This window comes from Gymnoscopelus braueri, assembly GCF_963280865.1.
Source record: "Gymnoscopelus braueri genome assembly, chromosome: 12".
Classification (NCBI taxonomy): domain Eukaryota; kingdom Metazoa; phylum Chordata; class Actinopteri; order Myctophiformes; family Myctophidae; genus Gymnoscopelus; species Gymnoscopelus braueri.
Genome location: NC_137614.1, coordinates 40,362,999 through 40,380,588, shown reverse-complemented (window position 1 = coordinate 40,380,588; position 17,590 = coordinate 40,362,999). Strand labels below are relative to the sequence as shown.

General features: G+C 42.5%; 1 protein-coding gene across 1 annotated transcript in view; it reads right to left on the bottom strand.

Annotated features, from left to right (window-relative positions):
- magixb (MAGI family member, X-linked b) overlaps nucleotides 1–17,590 on the bottom strand; it is a 79,852-nt gene that overhangs the window by 38,129 nt on the left and 24,133 nt on the right. Inside the window, exons 2-3 of the mRNA XM_080443986.1 lie at nucleotides 15,475–15,764; nucleotides 9,070–9,186 (exon numbers count right to left, since the gene is read on the bottom strand). Of these exons, the coding sequence (XP_080300112.1) occupies nucleotides 9,070–9,186; nucleotides 15,475–15,764 (407 nt within the window). The remainder of the gene's footprint in view (nucleotides 1–9,069; nucleotides 9,187–15,474; nucleotides 15,765–17,590) is intronic.

Sequence of the window (17,590 nt, the reverse complement as noted above, 5' to 3'; positions counted from 1 at the left end):
CCTATACACTCCCCCAAGGTCTATACTTGGTCCCCTCCTTTTTTCCCCCTCTACACCAAGTCACTTTGCAGAAAATAGCTATTTTCACAGAATGTTCACCTATGCCCAGAATATCGATGCATTGGTCACTGAGTTGGTTCGAAGGTGTCCCCCCAAAAAATTAGGAGCAGTAAAGTATTATTCAATATTATTTCACCAACTTTAAAGGTAGGGTAAGTGATATTTTTGGGTTAAAAAAAAAATATTTTGTTAAAAGGTTAAAGCACTATATTCTGATAGTAATCATTGCTATAGAGTGTTTGTTCTGTAACAGGAGTCTCCCCGTCTCTCCAGCTCTTTAATAAACAGAAAATACATTTTACGGTAGGTGTCAAAATCTCAGCCAATCAGGAGAAAGTACCCATTTTTACCTAATTTCTTAGTGTCATCACTTTCAATTTCACTTGTTTAATCTATATCCTGATTGAGTTCTCCATCCTGATTGGATAAAATTGGAAATGAAACTGAAACTGAAACCAAAATGCATTTTCTGTTTTTATAAAGAGCTGGAGAGACAAGGAGACTCCTTTTACTGAACAAACACTCTATAGCAATGAGTACTATCAGAATATAGAGCTATTTAACACTTATTTTAACCAAAGAAAATCACTTACCCTACCTTTAAAAACTAACCTCATGAACCTCCTTATTCTGGGGCAAAAATTCGAAAACAGAATATCTACAAGCTTGTCATTCAGTCAATGAAGTAAATAGGGTTTAAGTCATTAACCCAATGAAATAATGTATAAGAATGACTATTCAGAAAATAGGTCTCACTTTCCCCACCTACAGTATACACTGTAGAAGTATGTACTACAGTATATCTAATATAGCACAAATCCTCTCTTATGGAGGTCCCTGGCACAACCCCTTTTCAAATGGGTGTCCACAGCCTAATACATATCAATACATGAGTCAAAATCATGCCTGGAAAGACTTCTTCCACAACGTGTAAAGACAAAACCACCATGGGATACAGGGATACAACATACAAATGTATCCCTTTGACTCCAAATGACTATTGCACATTCACAGATTCATCAACACTCATCAAGCCAGTCTATTGAGTGATTTGGTAAATCGCCCATTGCCCTCTAATGAGACCTCTGCCATTTTGACCTTGAGACGAGCAAATCCTTCACTGGGTATAAAATTAGCCCACGGCCAAAAAACAGAGGACACGTGTCTGTCCTTCTGCTGGTGAAACACACATCACAGCAGGACTCACACCCACCCAGATACCACATAAAACCTGTGATTAATGCACTGCTTCCCTCAGCTACAATGACACACACATGCTTGCATAGGGCATACTCGTGTGTGTGTACTCACACACACACGCGCGCATGCACGCACACCAACACTGCAACATACACACAGATTGCAGCAATCTCTACAGTCTACACAATGTTTATTCACACAGACAAGCAGACACATTGATAAAAATGCATGCACGCATACAAGTGTATACACACCCACGTGCACGCACGCACGCACGCACGCACACAAAAACATAAATGTCAAGCATGAGACTGCCTTAAGTCAGCCTGACCCCCTTCCAAGTCTATTTACAAATCCTAATCGGAAACAGAAGATGAGTCACCATCTCTAATTAAACATCTGATTGCAAATCTCCTGATGGTCTTTGACGTGTCTATAACTCTTCTCCTCCCCTGAGGGCACACAGTATCTGTGCTGCTGATATGGAGGGAGGGCAGGGATTCATTATCTATGCAACCCTCCCTCCCAGATATATATGACATGTCAGTGGGAAGAGTAGCGGTATTATTGACATCTTCCTCCCTGTCGTTTGCCTGTAGGCGCCACGCTCTGATCCCACGGGGTGGCGTGGGGGGGGTGGGGGGGGGTTGAGACGGGGGGAGTGATGGGTAATTACACAGGAGTGTATCAACACCCCAGAGTAAGCTGTCCATCAAGACCGGGGCACGCAGATAGCTGCCCATGAATCCTTCCACTGAAAATGTCGAAAAGCTGACAGCGCCGGCATATTGGAATAACCAAACGAGTTGTGTCTTATCTTGGACTCATTCCGGAGACAATTACAGAACCCCAATCCGTTACAAAGTACAAGCTGCTGTCCTTGGTACCACGACCCGTCTGTCTGAGAGTGGAATGAGCGTCAGACACACATGTACGAGCCACTACGCTGCTGTTTCTCAACCAGTGGTCCACGGACCACTAGTGGTGCATGGCATAATTACAGGTGGTCCACAGGAAAATGTTTTAAAATGTTAAGAAATATATATTGTACCTTTTGCTAAATGTATCAAGGATGTATTGATAATATTTCCATTACATTACATTTAAGAAGACTTCTGAACTAATAGGTGTAGCATGGGAAAAAGCTTGAAATGAAATAATGACTGTTAAGGGCTTGATATATACTTAGTTGTGTGTGGTGTCACACACCGAAAATAGCAGATCTACAACTTAAGCTCAATGCGTTGCACTGTGACACGCGAGCTTGTAGATCGGCGATTTTGGTGCGCAACACCGGCATGCAGCGAAGTATAAATCCAGCTTTAAGTTCGTTAATGTTAAATATTAATAAAAGATTTCAATATAATAGATATAACTGTGTTACGCCTTCTTATATACTATATATGCAGTATATACTGTACATTGTTGTGGGGAGGTATATATGCTAGTGGTCAAAATATGCAAGTAGTCCAGAACTCAGAGAGCCACTGCACTAAGCCATTATAAAAATGGTGATTATGTGAAAATCCCATACTGTACATGTTGTAAATAAATCGTGCAAACAAAATGTAGGACAGCATGGAGAACATGGTAGTTAGCAGTTTGCGCATAGGAAGCAGAAAGGCATTATTAAAGGAACACTTTACCTTTTGTCAACGTTATCTCCATATGGTAGTCCTCATTAATGCTAACTATAGGACGGTAATTGCGGTCAATTCACTCTGGGTCTCAGAGGAAGATAGTGGAGGACTCGAAAATGTACCTCATCAGCAGGGAGTTCAAGCTAATGGAAACTACAGCCTTTATCTTCCTGGAATGTTTGCACACTCAAGTTGTAGCCACAGTTGTGGGATCAATAAAAAACAAGACTAAAGAGTCTAAAAGCTCCGCTAGCGACCCCTGGAGGCCATGCTGCTCCTTACAAAAGTGCTTTGAAACAGCCGACATTGTGTCTTTAGACCCAAAGGGTTTAAAAACAGAAAACAAGTAGACATTGCGCCACTAGACTAGAAGAAATACCAAGAGTCACCAAAACCAGAAGGGCTCATCCTGCAATCTGCCTGTTAGTTCATGAAATATCTTGTGTTTACATTTTGACCTAAGGGTGGCGCTACCGTACATGAATGGTCATGGCGTGATTATAATTAGAGCCCTGCACGGGATTGTTTTCTTAGTCTCCCTCCCATTGGATTTCTAACCATTCCCGCAATGGTTTCATTTCTGACTGCCCACAGTCAATTTCTGAATGCCTGCTCTTGCCTGCAGCAAAATTCAAGTCTAGTCCTGCTGAGTCCCACAATATTTCCATTGGGGACCCAAATAAATTACTGACAGAAACACAGAATATGTGAGAGAGAGACAGAGACAGGGAGAGAGAGACAGAGAGAGGCAGAGACCGAGAGAGACAGAGAGACGACCATTTCAGCACCACGGACAGCGACACAGTGCACTGGCCTTACTGCTCAACAGTAGGTTATTAGTAAATAGATGCATACTGTATACATACTGTAACAATACTGTAACAATGCTTCTAAATAACGTTCTCCTCTGCCTTTAGCCATAAGATAAATGTGTTCATATCAGACCTGACTTGCTTTGCTTTTGATTTGTAATCTCCTGCTTTGAGTTTTTTTTTTTCAACTTTGTTTGCTGACTCCACGCTGTGCTCCGTGCTGCTACTGTGCTCCACCCACACTGTTGCACACTTCAGGTGCACGACATCTGGTTTATTGTGGGACGGGACCGCCATTCCCCCCCTGCATCAAATTAAAAGCCATGGGTCAGCCAGGGTCAGTACCCGCGAGATCCCAATCCCAATGCATGGCTCTAATTCAAATGCTTAAGAGTTCCAGTGAACATGAATAAACTCAGATAGTCTCACGGTAATGAACCCACTTGAGTGCAAAATTAAAATTGGCCGGGCTAGAGGAAAGGCCACAGGGTCACCAAAAATCACTGGGGTGCATCCTCTGGGGAGCATAAATGTGCACAGCAAAGTCAACAGCATCTACCTTGAAATCCCCCTCTGATGACATCCACAAGCCACCTCTGAGACACAGAAATGGTAATGTACTGCAGGTATATTGACCATTAGTGACGACACCTACAGTAAGGGACATAATGTTGAAAACAGGGGAAGTGTTCCTTTAACTAAAGGGTATTAATGAGCTAAACATAATTCTGGGCACAGAGATCTGCTGCGATACTTTGGTCAGCATAACACTCTACAAATTAACCTGCTCCTCCAAGGTTATCACCACGCAGTATAAGGATCCCCGTCTGGTCTAAGTGTGCACACACACATTCATTAGGCTGCAATCTACAACCCCTCCTCCACTTTGGCACTCACAGACATTTACTTAAAATGTAATTCTCCCCACTACATTATTGATACATTTACTTAATTCTGTCATTCATTTCCATGTTAATGTCCCCGTTCTGCTGACAGGCTCTCTGTAATTATACTCCTTTCATCAGTGCCAACTCCAACATCACAGCACACATCCTCTTTAAAGAGAGAGAAGCATCAAGATGCCGTCCAAACGTCACAGCAGCAGAGGGGATATATTTAGTTTCATTTGCTCTTAATGAAACGAAAATGCAGATCAAACATAGACACACATCCTCGCATTGCTATTATAGGTCATATTAACACGATTAAAAGCAAAGCTAAAATAACAATGCCATTCAATGAGCAAAACATTAAGGGTCACGACTCACTGTGATCCTGTCACTATCACTATGAGTAGTAAATAAAGTCTCCATTAATAGTAGTTACATACAGGCCTTATGCTCCTGTAGGGGGCCTCAATGAGCCACTGATGAAAACTATTCGGCGTCAACTTCCTGTACCATCCATCACAGCTGCTGCTGCTGCATCCCGGACAAAAAGACAGAAAGAAAGAAAAAAGAAAGGTCTGTCTAAACATGAAGACTGACGGAAGTATCCCGGCGACTTGTGTCTATTTCTCTCTGCAGGTGGTCTGCAGGGGAGGGATCTGCTGCTTTCCAAGCCGTGTCAGGCTGAGGGTAGCGTGCATGTATGCATGACATGTACTGTGTGTGTCGGTGGCTGTGTCTCTGTGTGTGTGTGTGTGTATGTGTGTGTGTGTGTGTGTGTGTGTGCATGTGTGCATGTGTCTGTGTGTATGTGCATGCGCGTGCGTGTGTATATAGGCATGAGAACAACAGCATCTTACTGTGTCGTCTCCGGCAGATCAGGGGATTATGCAGCCGGGGGGTGGGGGGGGGGGCGGAGCCTGCCTTGTTGTCACTCACAACTAAAAAGGAATGCACTGAGAGAGAGGCAGGAAGTTGTTTCACAAGTCCACCCAGCTCCACAGCGCCACCACCAGGCTGCCATGTGTTCAGTATTAACAGGGAATCGATCAATAAAGACATAAGGAATATACACAATGTGTTATGCAGTACAGTAGGTCTGAAACCTGAATTCCAAGCCCAAAAATCTAACTTTTCATCATCATGTGATCACAAAATGCTTAGATAGCAGCATAGCCACTCACGGCTCCATGCTGCACATAGGGCGATTGATTTGAGTACACTTTGTATGCAATATAAATATTCAGGTCCCCACGTTTGTTTTGGAGGCAGTTTGTTTTTCCTTGCACCATCTTGGTGAGTGGTGACCTGTGCCTTGTTCTGTCAAGCCGTGTTGGCGTGGTGTCAGGCTGTCTCGCATGACCTACTTCCTTAGACTCAAGGAGAGATTAGCAGCAACTCCCCTCTGCCACAGCCAGGCTAATTCTGACGATAAGGTGGCCTGTCCCTTCCCCTCTAGAACACGTACAAAGAAAACAAATACCCACAACAACACGAGAGAGATGAGAGAGCCTCCATCATCACAGCATATTCTCTCATAACCCTCGGGGCAGCGGTGGTCACTACAGTTCACCCTCCTCTAGCCCTTCTGACCGTGACGTCACTTTAGAGGATTAACATATTAACATAGCAACAGATGTACTACGACCAACTACCGTTGGCAGCAACTGCACTTGATTTTATTCAGAGACATCAAACTCCAAGCGGCCCACAGTACAGTATGTCCTACTACAGTATGCAGGATACAATGTGTGTTCTCAAGAAGAGACCATGGGGTGAACTCTGTACTGAAGCACTACAGATGCCTGTTAAGGACTCACTTATATACACTCCTTATATTCAATGTTGATGGACTGCAGCACTGCGCAGACACAGTATTATCCAGATTACCCACTGTAGGAGATAGAGTACAATCTAAATCTAAATGTACAATCTACCAGGGAATATACATTCATGCATATATTCACTGATGGATTGTACATCTATACTTATATTTACTGATAGAATATACTGTACATACAGTATGTTAACTCAGACCAAGTGCAGATGTCTAGTCTAGTGTGAGACTCTAAAGGGCGGACCACACCAAGAACTATGAATATTACTTTTTAGAAATCCTTCAAACTCAAGTGGATGGCACACCACAACTATAACAATGATGGCGAACAATATATTGGGATCACGTTCAGAGCGATTATATGAGCAAGAAGTAGCCTGGTAAACCCTCCCTCCGGAAATCTCATTTGTCATTTATTTCAGGAGTGAGTCTGGCATGATCGCCCATTCTGCAATTTTGGCTGTGGGCTGGAGTTGGGCGGGAGTAATACCGTTGACTGACAACCCCTTCAGCCAATCAGCAGTGTTCCCCTTCAGCCAATCAGCAGAGCATTTTTACCACCTCCAGACTAATGTGACGCAACGGGACTTTTGAGACGGCCATGCCCAAAATAGGTTGCCTTATTCGGATACATGCGTGTCACTGCCTGCCCCTGCCGGTTCTCTGAATTTTTATTTTTAAATAGGCTCTGTCATGATTAATTGACCACATATATGAAGTTAAACAACTAAATTCTATCCAAACGATATCTTAAAAGTAAATTCCGTGCCTCAAAAAAGAAATTTGAGAGCGTTTTAAAACCGAAAGTAAGAAGTGAAGACAACGCACAAACAACAATGGCTGCCGTTCGTCTTTTGTCGGCTGCACTCGACTTCATTCGGGCTCACTCGAACTCGCCACCTGATTGGCCAACTGTCGCTGTCAATCACAGAACGATGAGCGACGGCGCTGATAGGCTCGTCCATTTGGTGAACGGGCTAGAAACGCCCAGACAAGCCTTCAGGCCAGACTCCTTCCTGAAATCAAATGGAAATGAGATTTTCCGGAGGGAGGGGCTTTACCAGGCTAGAGCAAGAAGCACATAGATACAAATAAAAATCGAATTTACACAATGTCATGTTTAACACATGATATTATTCTCAGTGTTTACAGATTGTTATGACAGATTGTGTGGATGCTCACACCGTATCTTTATAGTTGTTGTTATAATTATCATTCTTGGTGCTGATGGCCCGTCAGAATATTTTATTTTATTATGTTTTAAAAAATCTTCTTATTTTTTAATATAATTTTTATCCCTCGATTTTTGTAACCCTTTTGTCCACCCGGTGCCAATTTTTCTAAGTGATCCTGGGCACTACACTCCCCCTACCAGCCTAGGGAGCCCAGGGCCGAGCTCATGCCTCCTTCAATGCATGAGAGCCAACTGACCTTCTTGTCACCTGACAGGGGGGAGTTTCCCTGGTTGGACGTAGCGCATGGAAGGAACACGTTATTCCAACCAGTTCCCTTCCCCTCCATCAGGCGCCCCGGCTGACCAGGGGGAGGCAGTATAGTGACCAGGATTACTACATGTTTTTGTGAGGGTATTAACTACCCTAGGAGACACGGGGAGAACATGCAAACTCCACACAGAGTAGGCCCTTTCGCCAACCCCACCTAGGGTATGGGCGCTGGTGACGCGGAGGAGAAGACACGCCCCAAGCGCCAACAGCGTCCTCGAACCCAGGACCTTCTAGCTGTGAGGCGACAGCGCTACCGACTGCGCCACCGGGCCCCAAAAATCTTCTTCTTATCTCTCTGCTCTTACAATACCTGGATCTATCCTGCGTTTCACACTTACTGCTGTTGCCACTACAACACCTGAATTTCACCACAGGATCAATAACGGTTTATCTTATACAGATGGAGACAGATAGATAGGACTCTGTGAACTAAAATCACAATCAGGATTATCTCCCATCCTGACAGAGGTGAAGACAGGAACAGACAAAGCAACAGACAGCGATGTGGACAGGAACAGGAAAGTGCCAGAGAAAATAAAGCCAGTGGAGTGACAATACAGACAGTTGCTATGGAAATGTCCAGAGTCATGTTCTTCTTACAAGTTGTCACTCCCCCAAGATTAATGTAAAGATGTACAATGTTTGGTGCTATTTATAAAGCCCTTTTGGAGCTAATAAAATAAAATGAAATGAAACAAAACACCAAATTTCTGTGTATTTGCACAGTATCGACAATTATTTATTTAATTATTTGATTTGATCTTCATTTAACCAGGTAAGGCTCTATGAGATTGTAATGCCTTTTACAAGGGAGCTCTGTAAAAGGTTAAAGAACAATTAACTGATCATTGAACGATATTATCCAAATTAATAACTTGAAAGGGAAATAATTATTCCGAGAATCTGGACCTCATTGGTAGATACAGTAAAGCCATAATACCACCAGCATACTTACTATAAAGCAACCGAAAGTCTGATTAACACATAACAAATACAGAGTTGGTTGAAGGCAGAGTGACAACTTAGGGTGACCGTGACAGGGCAGAGGGTCAGACAGGTGGGATTTCCATGCCAAGGATCCCCAAAAAGCCCCCCTGGTAGCCCCCACTTGTGGGAGAGAAGACTTACAGGGTACTGCACGGAGGTAGAGGTTCTCTCGGATGACCTGTTGAAGCTGGCTGTCCATGGACGTTGGCGTGAAGCACTTACTCAAATACAACCTGAGGTCTTTGCACAATGTGGAGCCTGAGGGAGACACGGAGAAGAAATGAAAGAGACATCGGCACAGGCATCAGCAGTCTCATATTGGTTAGTCTAAACTGTGTTTATGGCCCGTGAAACAGATTGACAGCTTCAGCTAACATACGGTACCCAGGTTTGTAGTCACCTGGTTGGATTTATCGCTGTCATCTGCAAATGACCCTTTCATGAGCACACGCACACACGCACACATCTTCTTCTAAACACCTCACATGCATCCTAAATATTTGACAGAGCATTTTCCAGTCTCGTATGCGTATCCTATTAACCCATTAAGACCTGGAACTGTGTCATTTTTAGATTTGAGCTAAAAAGCATTATTTTAGACTTTTGGCTATTCAAAAATAGCAGATATACAAGCTCATAGCGCGGCACCGAGTGCCGCGCTACGAGCTTGTAGATCTGCTATTTTTGAAAAATCGTGAAAATGTGTGCAAATCTTTGAATATATATATTTTTAAAGTGAACATTTGTAACTCAAATCTTTGCTTCTGGGGGTCCCTGGAACAAAATATTTTGATGGGGGTCCGCGGCCAAATACATATAATTTTGGGGGTCGTTGACTTGAAAAAGATTGAGAACCACTGATATAGAAACGTTTTTTTCAGAAAACTGTTGAGATTTAGGAGACATGTACATGGGAACGATGTACAAAAAAGAATTTCACCCACTTTTTTACCTTGTAAACCTGTGATGTGACAATAAAACTGATTCTGATTCTGATTCTGACATGTAGAATCGGCTTCAGGTCTCAATGGGTTAACATGCAGTAGTGTATCACATAAAACAGTGAGGCTTCCAGCGGTCTGTAACTGTATCAGAGGCTGATCAGCGGGCCTTTCTATCCCTCAGCCTGATCTATTAATTTCATCTCAAGAGCTTTATGGCCTTTGATGACAGGTCACTTGCTGTTATGGATGGCCCTGAGTGCATCACAAGCTTGTCACTCTGACAGACGACCAGTCCTCCAGCGCCGCACCCCCTGCACTCACCCACCCACACACACACACACACACCCACACACACACACACACACACACACACACACACACACACACACACACACACACTCAGCCAACCCCAGGCCACCGTCTGTTACAGTGGCTCTGCCCAGTAGCAGATTGAATTTGTTGGCCGATTAAAAAACATGTAATAAAACTTTATTAGCAAAGGCAGCCAACTGCACACAGATACTGTATGACTGGTCACATATGGTCAATGCAATTGGCCTTGAAGTACTGCGCAATGCAAAGCCTTTGCCTACAGCGTTTTGGGAGAAACTAATTTGCTTTTGTTGATCACGCTGCTTCCCAGAAATGCACTTCATTAATAGAATCAGAAAATCTGCTTCATGATGTTTACTGTATACAGTATAACCACGTGACAGAGTGAGAGCTTTACATGGTTGTTTTATGGTGAGCTGTCATGACAGGATCAAACGCGCATGGATGGTCAGACATCTTTGTACGTGGTCAGAAGGTTGTCGTGTACAGTATGGGTCTGCCATTAAAGTGAAGCACGACCTTCGTGACAGGCCTCAAGGTTACACGCATCCGAGATACCCAAGAAAACACAGAGTGACACTTAACCCATTTAGACCGGGGAAGCATCATCTGTGTCATTTTAGATTTCTTTGGGCTATTCAAAAATACCAGATCTCTGAGCTTGTAGATCTGCTATTTTTTGAAAAATCTGACATTTTTGGCAAATCTTTAAATATATATATTTTTAAAGGAACATCTGTAACTTATTTTGTTCCAGGGACCCCCCAGAAGCAAAGATTTGAGTTAGAAATGTTTACTTAAAAATATATATATTAAAAGATTTTCACAAATGTTCACGATTTATTCAAAAATAGCAGATCTACAAGCTCATAGCGCGGCACTCGGTGCCGCGCTATGAGCTTGTAGATCTGCTATTTTTGAATAGCCCAAAGAAATCTTAAAATGACACAAATGATGCTTTCCCGGTCTTAAAGGGTTAAAGCATCTACACCCCTGACGGCCGAGCTGCGTATGCCCGCCATGTGCGCAGCCTGTGAAAATATAATTGTGCATACATTCTATCTGCTACACCAGGAACACAATTGCGCACACGAGTTGTTGCAGGACTAGAGAAACATCTACCGAGTGAACAGTGTTGGGCAATATTTCTCAGGAGAGTAATATGCTAATTATTACATATTACTCCTTAAAAAAGTTATAATAATACATTACTTATTACTTGGAGTCAAGAGTAATATATTATATTACGTATTATATTACATATTACTTTTGCCCCACCACCACCCGCAAAAACAAAAAGAGTACAACAACACAATCTGTTTAGCCAGCTCCTTTTACAACTGAATCCAATTTATTGGAATAATAAGAGTCAGCAATCAGCCAAAAAGGCTATAAAACAAAATAGTGAACAGTCTCTCATCTTTTGAACTCTTTTTCTGCTGCATATTCCACATTTATAATGATCCTTTCAGGAATGGTCAAACATCAACAATCTGAACTGCACACACTGGCTGCAGCCTCTCAAAACTGATAGTATGTATCGTATTCGTATACATAAACAAAATACAAAAATAAATAAATAAATCAGCATATTATTCATTACACCAGTCAACAATCAGCCAAAGCGAAAAACTGAAAAGAAGACAGCCAACCAAATAATAAAAAGCAGCAGTCTCTCCTGACTTTTTAACTACAGGACAAGGCAGCCAACCAAACCTGAGACAGTATATGTGTACTGTACTGTAGATAATGTCTGTGTAAAATAAAGCAGCAATCTCTCTTGACCTTTTAAACGAAATGTTTTCAAAAGGCAGCCAACAAAACCTGAGTAATATGTAATATGTACTTTTTTTTACATAGTAATATGTAATAATATTACTGTTTTTGGTCAAGTAATACCTTACACTACTGGGTTACTGGGTAAAATGATAATTTTACAGTAATATATTAAAAGTAACTAGTCACCCGCGCCCAACACTGCGTATGAATATGGGTGGGTCCAGTGGCGGGCCGTCAGATAATAAATCGGTAAAATCAGGCAAAAATACGAATTAAACAACATAACCCTAACCTAACCCTACCCTAACCCTAAAACCGAAATAAAGTGACAAAAAGCCCCCCAGAAAGTGACCGAATCCGCCGAAAACCCGCAAGATTTTGCGCGTGCGTGCGGGATGTGCATGCGCAGGGGGGGCCTGATCACTGTGCTGTGCCTCCCGGCCCGGCTTTGAGTTGTTCCGCCACTGGGTGGGTCATTGTATTCTACATCATAGCCTTCACTTGTTGTTGTTAATATGTAGGCTATTGATAATAATAAAATGATTTGTTCTAGAATCTTTATTAAACATCGCACATACCATTTAAACACATTCACAAGCAAGCAATTCATTGGGTTGGAACCGCATATTGCTTAATTGTTATTATTGCTTATTATTATTGAGAGAGAGAGAGAGGGCACGTCATTCATGTCTGTGGAACGCAGTAATTTCTGGCAAAAGATTAAGAATGTTCCTGATAGACATGATGACAGACATAAATGTATTCATATTTGGTGGATATACTCCTGTAGAGAATGCCCATGTGATTTGACAGCACACTCTCATTTGATCTGTTTGGATGAACTTGGTAAGTGCCCCAGTGCACAGTCCCAAAGCTGCTTGGCAGAGAGGAGAATGGAGAAAAGCAATGTTGCAACAGCCAACAGAGTGTTGGCTGACTCAGTGGGAGCAAGTCGCCTTCATATGAATTAATTTATTAATATCAATTTAAAATGTATTAGGCCTGCCTCATTTCATCTTGATCATTTAACATTTTGCCAGGTTCGGGGGAAAAAAAGTGACAGCATGAGTCTGCAGTGTTTGATTCTTTCAACTGTGTAACTGAGTAGAAACACAATGAGCTTTCCTGACGATGAGTCCTGAAAGACTGACAAACTTGAAATCCTTTGATAAAATATATAGCTGTCAATGTTTTTGGTGACATAATGCAACTAGTATGAAAATAAGTGGATATACAGTGTACCAAAATATTCAAGAATTTCATTTTTTGGACACAATATACACACACGTATGGGGAAAAACATTACTCCATTCTTATTTTAGGACATGTATACGGGGGGCTTGTGGAGTTTGCGCACCTGGTGTGGTTGGTACAATTGACATCAATTGGAGTTTTCCAGATGCATAGTACGTGCGCAGTAAATTCCACGCGCCGGACGCGCATTGACGCACCCGGTGCAGCTCGCCGTGAGGTAGCCAGAGATAAAACATGGATCATTTACTGCATTGTTTAACTTCTATTCAGTAACAGTATCAATGCTACGGGGACAGCATCCTGGACTCTTGAGCTGTCCAAATCAGATTTTTGGCCTATCCAGATTGGAATCAGATTAGTTATATTAAGTCTGAGGAGCATATAACCCACATGAAAACTGTGGGTTTCAAAAAATAACTGTTTTATTTGCAAATCAGATTTTAACCACATACTGTACCTAGGTGGTTTGAAATTCTAAACATGAATACACAAATCCAATCTAATCACTTGCAAATAACAGTGTGGACAATCAGTCCTAAAGATCAGATTTGAGAAACAAATCGGATTTGTCTGCAGTCTGAACAAAACGCTGGCTCTGAAGGAGGGGGGGGGGGGGGGTTGGGGCAGTCCTGGCAATGTGAGCTCATCCATCACTGTCTCACGGTGCTACATGCAGTCACACTATCCAGGGAGGACCAGCCCTACTTCACAATGATAATGTATCCACTGGTGGCCGAGGGGACCAGGAATAACGCTTCTCATTTATACTACTTTGGCCGATTTAGCCATCAATCCTGCCCGGCAAGGCCATCGTGAGGCGCGGTCAGGTGACACAGCTGGTGACATATTGCTCGGTTCAGACCCCAACCCCCCTTTATAAATACCAAGGCCCCTCGAGGCTGACGGACAACTGTATTGCCACATCAGCCTCAACACGCTTGTCATGTGTGTCATCAAGAATTTTGACCTCCGGCCTCCACATATTGAGCCATCGCCTTGACACATCCAGACTAATTAATGACAGAGGGGGACAAAGTATATACTCAAGTAAATACTCAAGTATACAAATAATGACTGTATTGAAATTTAGAAGACCCCCCCCCCCCAAAAAAAAAGAAAAATCTGAAATGTTCAAATAATAGTGAAAATAGCTGATTTACAAGCTCACAACGTGTCACTCCACAAAGCGTTGTGAGCTTGTAAATCAGCTATTTTCACTTTTTGAAATAGGGCTTAAGTGGCATAACATATGTTTGTAAGTTTGGGGCCCAAGAGTCCCTTCGTAGAAATGTAGTGGAGTCAAAAGTAAAGTGTGAAAGTCATGTGGTTGCAAAAAAAAAAAGACTCCTAAAATGCACTTAAGTACAGTACTCAAGAAAATGTATTTACAGTAGTTACGAGTTACTGTCTACCACTGCTAATTAACGACAGCAAATCAGTGACAGAATGTTACAGGCTACAGATGTTGCCTGTCACAGAGTCAGAGTGGTGGTTAAGCAACAAAGATTACGGATGACTGGATACAAATGTGAGAGGTTCTACTTGATGTTGTAGCGTAATGGAGTGTAACAGAATGTAAAATGACCCCTGAACATCTAAAATTGTCTTTAATGTTGAAGTGGCAGCTGGAGTATGTAATTTTCAAGCAAGGTTATTATAGCTCTAGAAAAAAAAAAGATAACTAACTGAAACTGTATTGTGTGTTTACAAAACGAACTAAAACGAAAAAAGAAAGAAAATTTTTCATTTTGCTTTTATTGCTTTCATATTAGACAATATTTCATACGTAAGCCTACTATTTTGGGTGGATATGAAATCTATCTTCTAATTTGAATCATTTTATTTAATGGCCTTAATGACCTTTTTTAATCTCTCTCTCCAAATACCCCATACAATAAAAAACTAAAACTGAGATAAAAACTAAGGCCATACTTTTCACGAAATAAAAACTAAACTATCAAACCCTCTTATAAGTTTATTAAAACTAAACTGAAATAAAAAACATCTCAAAACAAAATAAAATAAAAATGAATGAAAAGTTAAAAACGATAATAACCTCGTTTCCAAGATGTGCCATGAGGTTATGTGGATCATAACACGGTAAGAAAACAACCGAAAGTCCGAAACCTCTACAAAAGTGGCCTTGCCCTTTAATACACAGAACCATTGTGCAGTTTGCTTCATTCACACTCTGCCGTCACATTGTCCAGAAACGTATTAAAAGACTGAGCCCTACCTGGTGACACTGTCTTCATGCGAATGGGATGGGGACAGGAGTTGAGGACACCTCTGACGTCTCCCAGTGTCATCCCCAACACAGGCGTCCCCCCGATCTCCAGGATAACGTTGCCCACTGTGAGCCCTCCCCCAGGAGCCGAAGTGACGAATGGAAACTCCCCATAGTCCGCTCCGCCGCCGATGGCCACGCCCAGGTCGCCAGGGGACCCGACCAGGGGCACAAAGCTCTCATGCACCTTGGAACGCCAGTGCAGCTTCTTCACTGCCGCCTTAGACATGACGAACGAGCTGAGGAAGAGGAAGGAAGGGCCACAGGGGGGTAGAGGAGGGTGAGACAGAGGAAGGTGCCAGACAGGAAAAGCACAGTGTCATTTGCACAACTTCGGAAGGTGACATCTTCACGACTTCACACAGCGTGCATCTCACCGTGTGTGCAGTGGGCAGTGTTATTTCACACCTGAATATGAAATTGTAATTATTCCAGTGTGAAGTATTTCACACACACACATGCAAGGGTATTTCCTCTCAATGCATGAGAACCTGATATTCAGGAATAACCTGGAAACGGTCTGTGTGTTATGCAAACACACACACAGTACTTGATTTGTTAAACAACCACATCCAACTACAGTTATACAGACAACGGGCCAACAGTGCCAACGTTGTGATGGCTAAAGTCTGATATTGTATGTCACATCCACTACCAATCCATGGGAGCTGACTATCCACACACCTGTGCCAACTTCCACACCTGTGCCTGTTTTGACTGATTAGCCCCAGCATTTATTGCCTGTCTCATGTCATAATTTCCCACCTGCTGCTCATCAGACCAGTTTGTCTTAGTTTAGCAAGCCAAGTACCTAAGATGTATTCTATTAAATTCTCAATGTTTGTATTTTGATTCTGACCCTTGCCTGTTCAATTACCTAAGCCTAACCCCTTTGTATTTCAGCCTGATCGAACGGACCACCCGTGTTTTGCACCCGGACTGGACCCACGGACAATGAATAGGCTTACCCCTTGTCGGACGCAATGCCCACGCTTGGCCCCTCAACCACAATTCCGCCCGGTCCCTTTGCCCCCGGTTGCCTTCCTTTCCCCCAACACCCACCAGGGCCGAATAAATTGTTGAACTTTGCATCTGTCTCCTCCTGCCTGCTTATGAGTATTTATATAAACACACAACATGGTGGTACAGTACATGACACATTCCAGCAGATCCTCAAATCACATGGGAAAATCTGAGCTGCCCTCCAGCTAGTACGGATCATTTAATAAGTAGTAATAATACAGGTAAACTGAGCATTTGTACTGTACCTACTACAGAGGAGCCCTGGAGAAGCCCACGTCATTCACATACGTATACCTGCAGTGCTGTTGTGAATATCGCACTCACAGGAATTTGGATCTATAAATCTTTTTCTTTCCAGTGAATAATTGGCCGCATTGCTCGCACATTCACCTCGAGTCTACTACTCCTACTGTCAGCATCGGTTTGATCCTACTTTAACTGTACATCGGTGCTCTCACAGTTAAAAGTGAATAATGTTAAAGGGAAAAAACTGTCATGGAAATTCTTTTCATCTCACATAATATATGTGCATTCTTGATTCGTTTACTATAGTAGGTTGCAGTTTCAGCACAACATGAGTTGTGCATTGAAGCGATTGTCGAGGACGGGTTCGGTTCAGCTCTGATGAAGCTGCACCCCGCGTCGAACCGCTTGCCTTAATAAAGTTTATTGCCTCGTATCCGTGTGCTCCAGTGCATTAATTCACTCGAGTACTGGAGGGGTGCAGTTCTCTGCTACGGTGCTGAGGATATGAAACGTTATTTATTCATTGATTGGTTCAGGGCCTCTGTGATGATGTGATAGTCCGATGTCCAGAGACAGGGGGGGGTCTGCTCTGGACAAACGGTCCATGATCTGAATCAAATCAACATGAACACTACATTCCCAAACCATTTAGCTTGAGACCCAAGAGAAAAATGTTATGTCACCCCACAACCCAAACTAAAATAGCCGATCTACAAGCTTATTTTAATTCATTTAATAATGAAATACTTTAGAAAAATGGGTTTTAAATTCATGGGAAAAGATAGCTTTTTTTGGT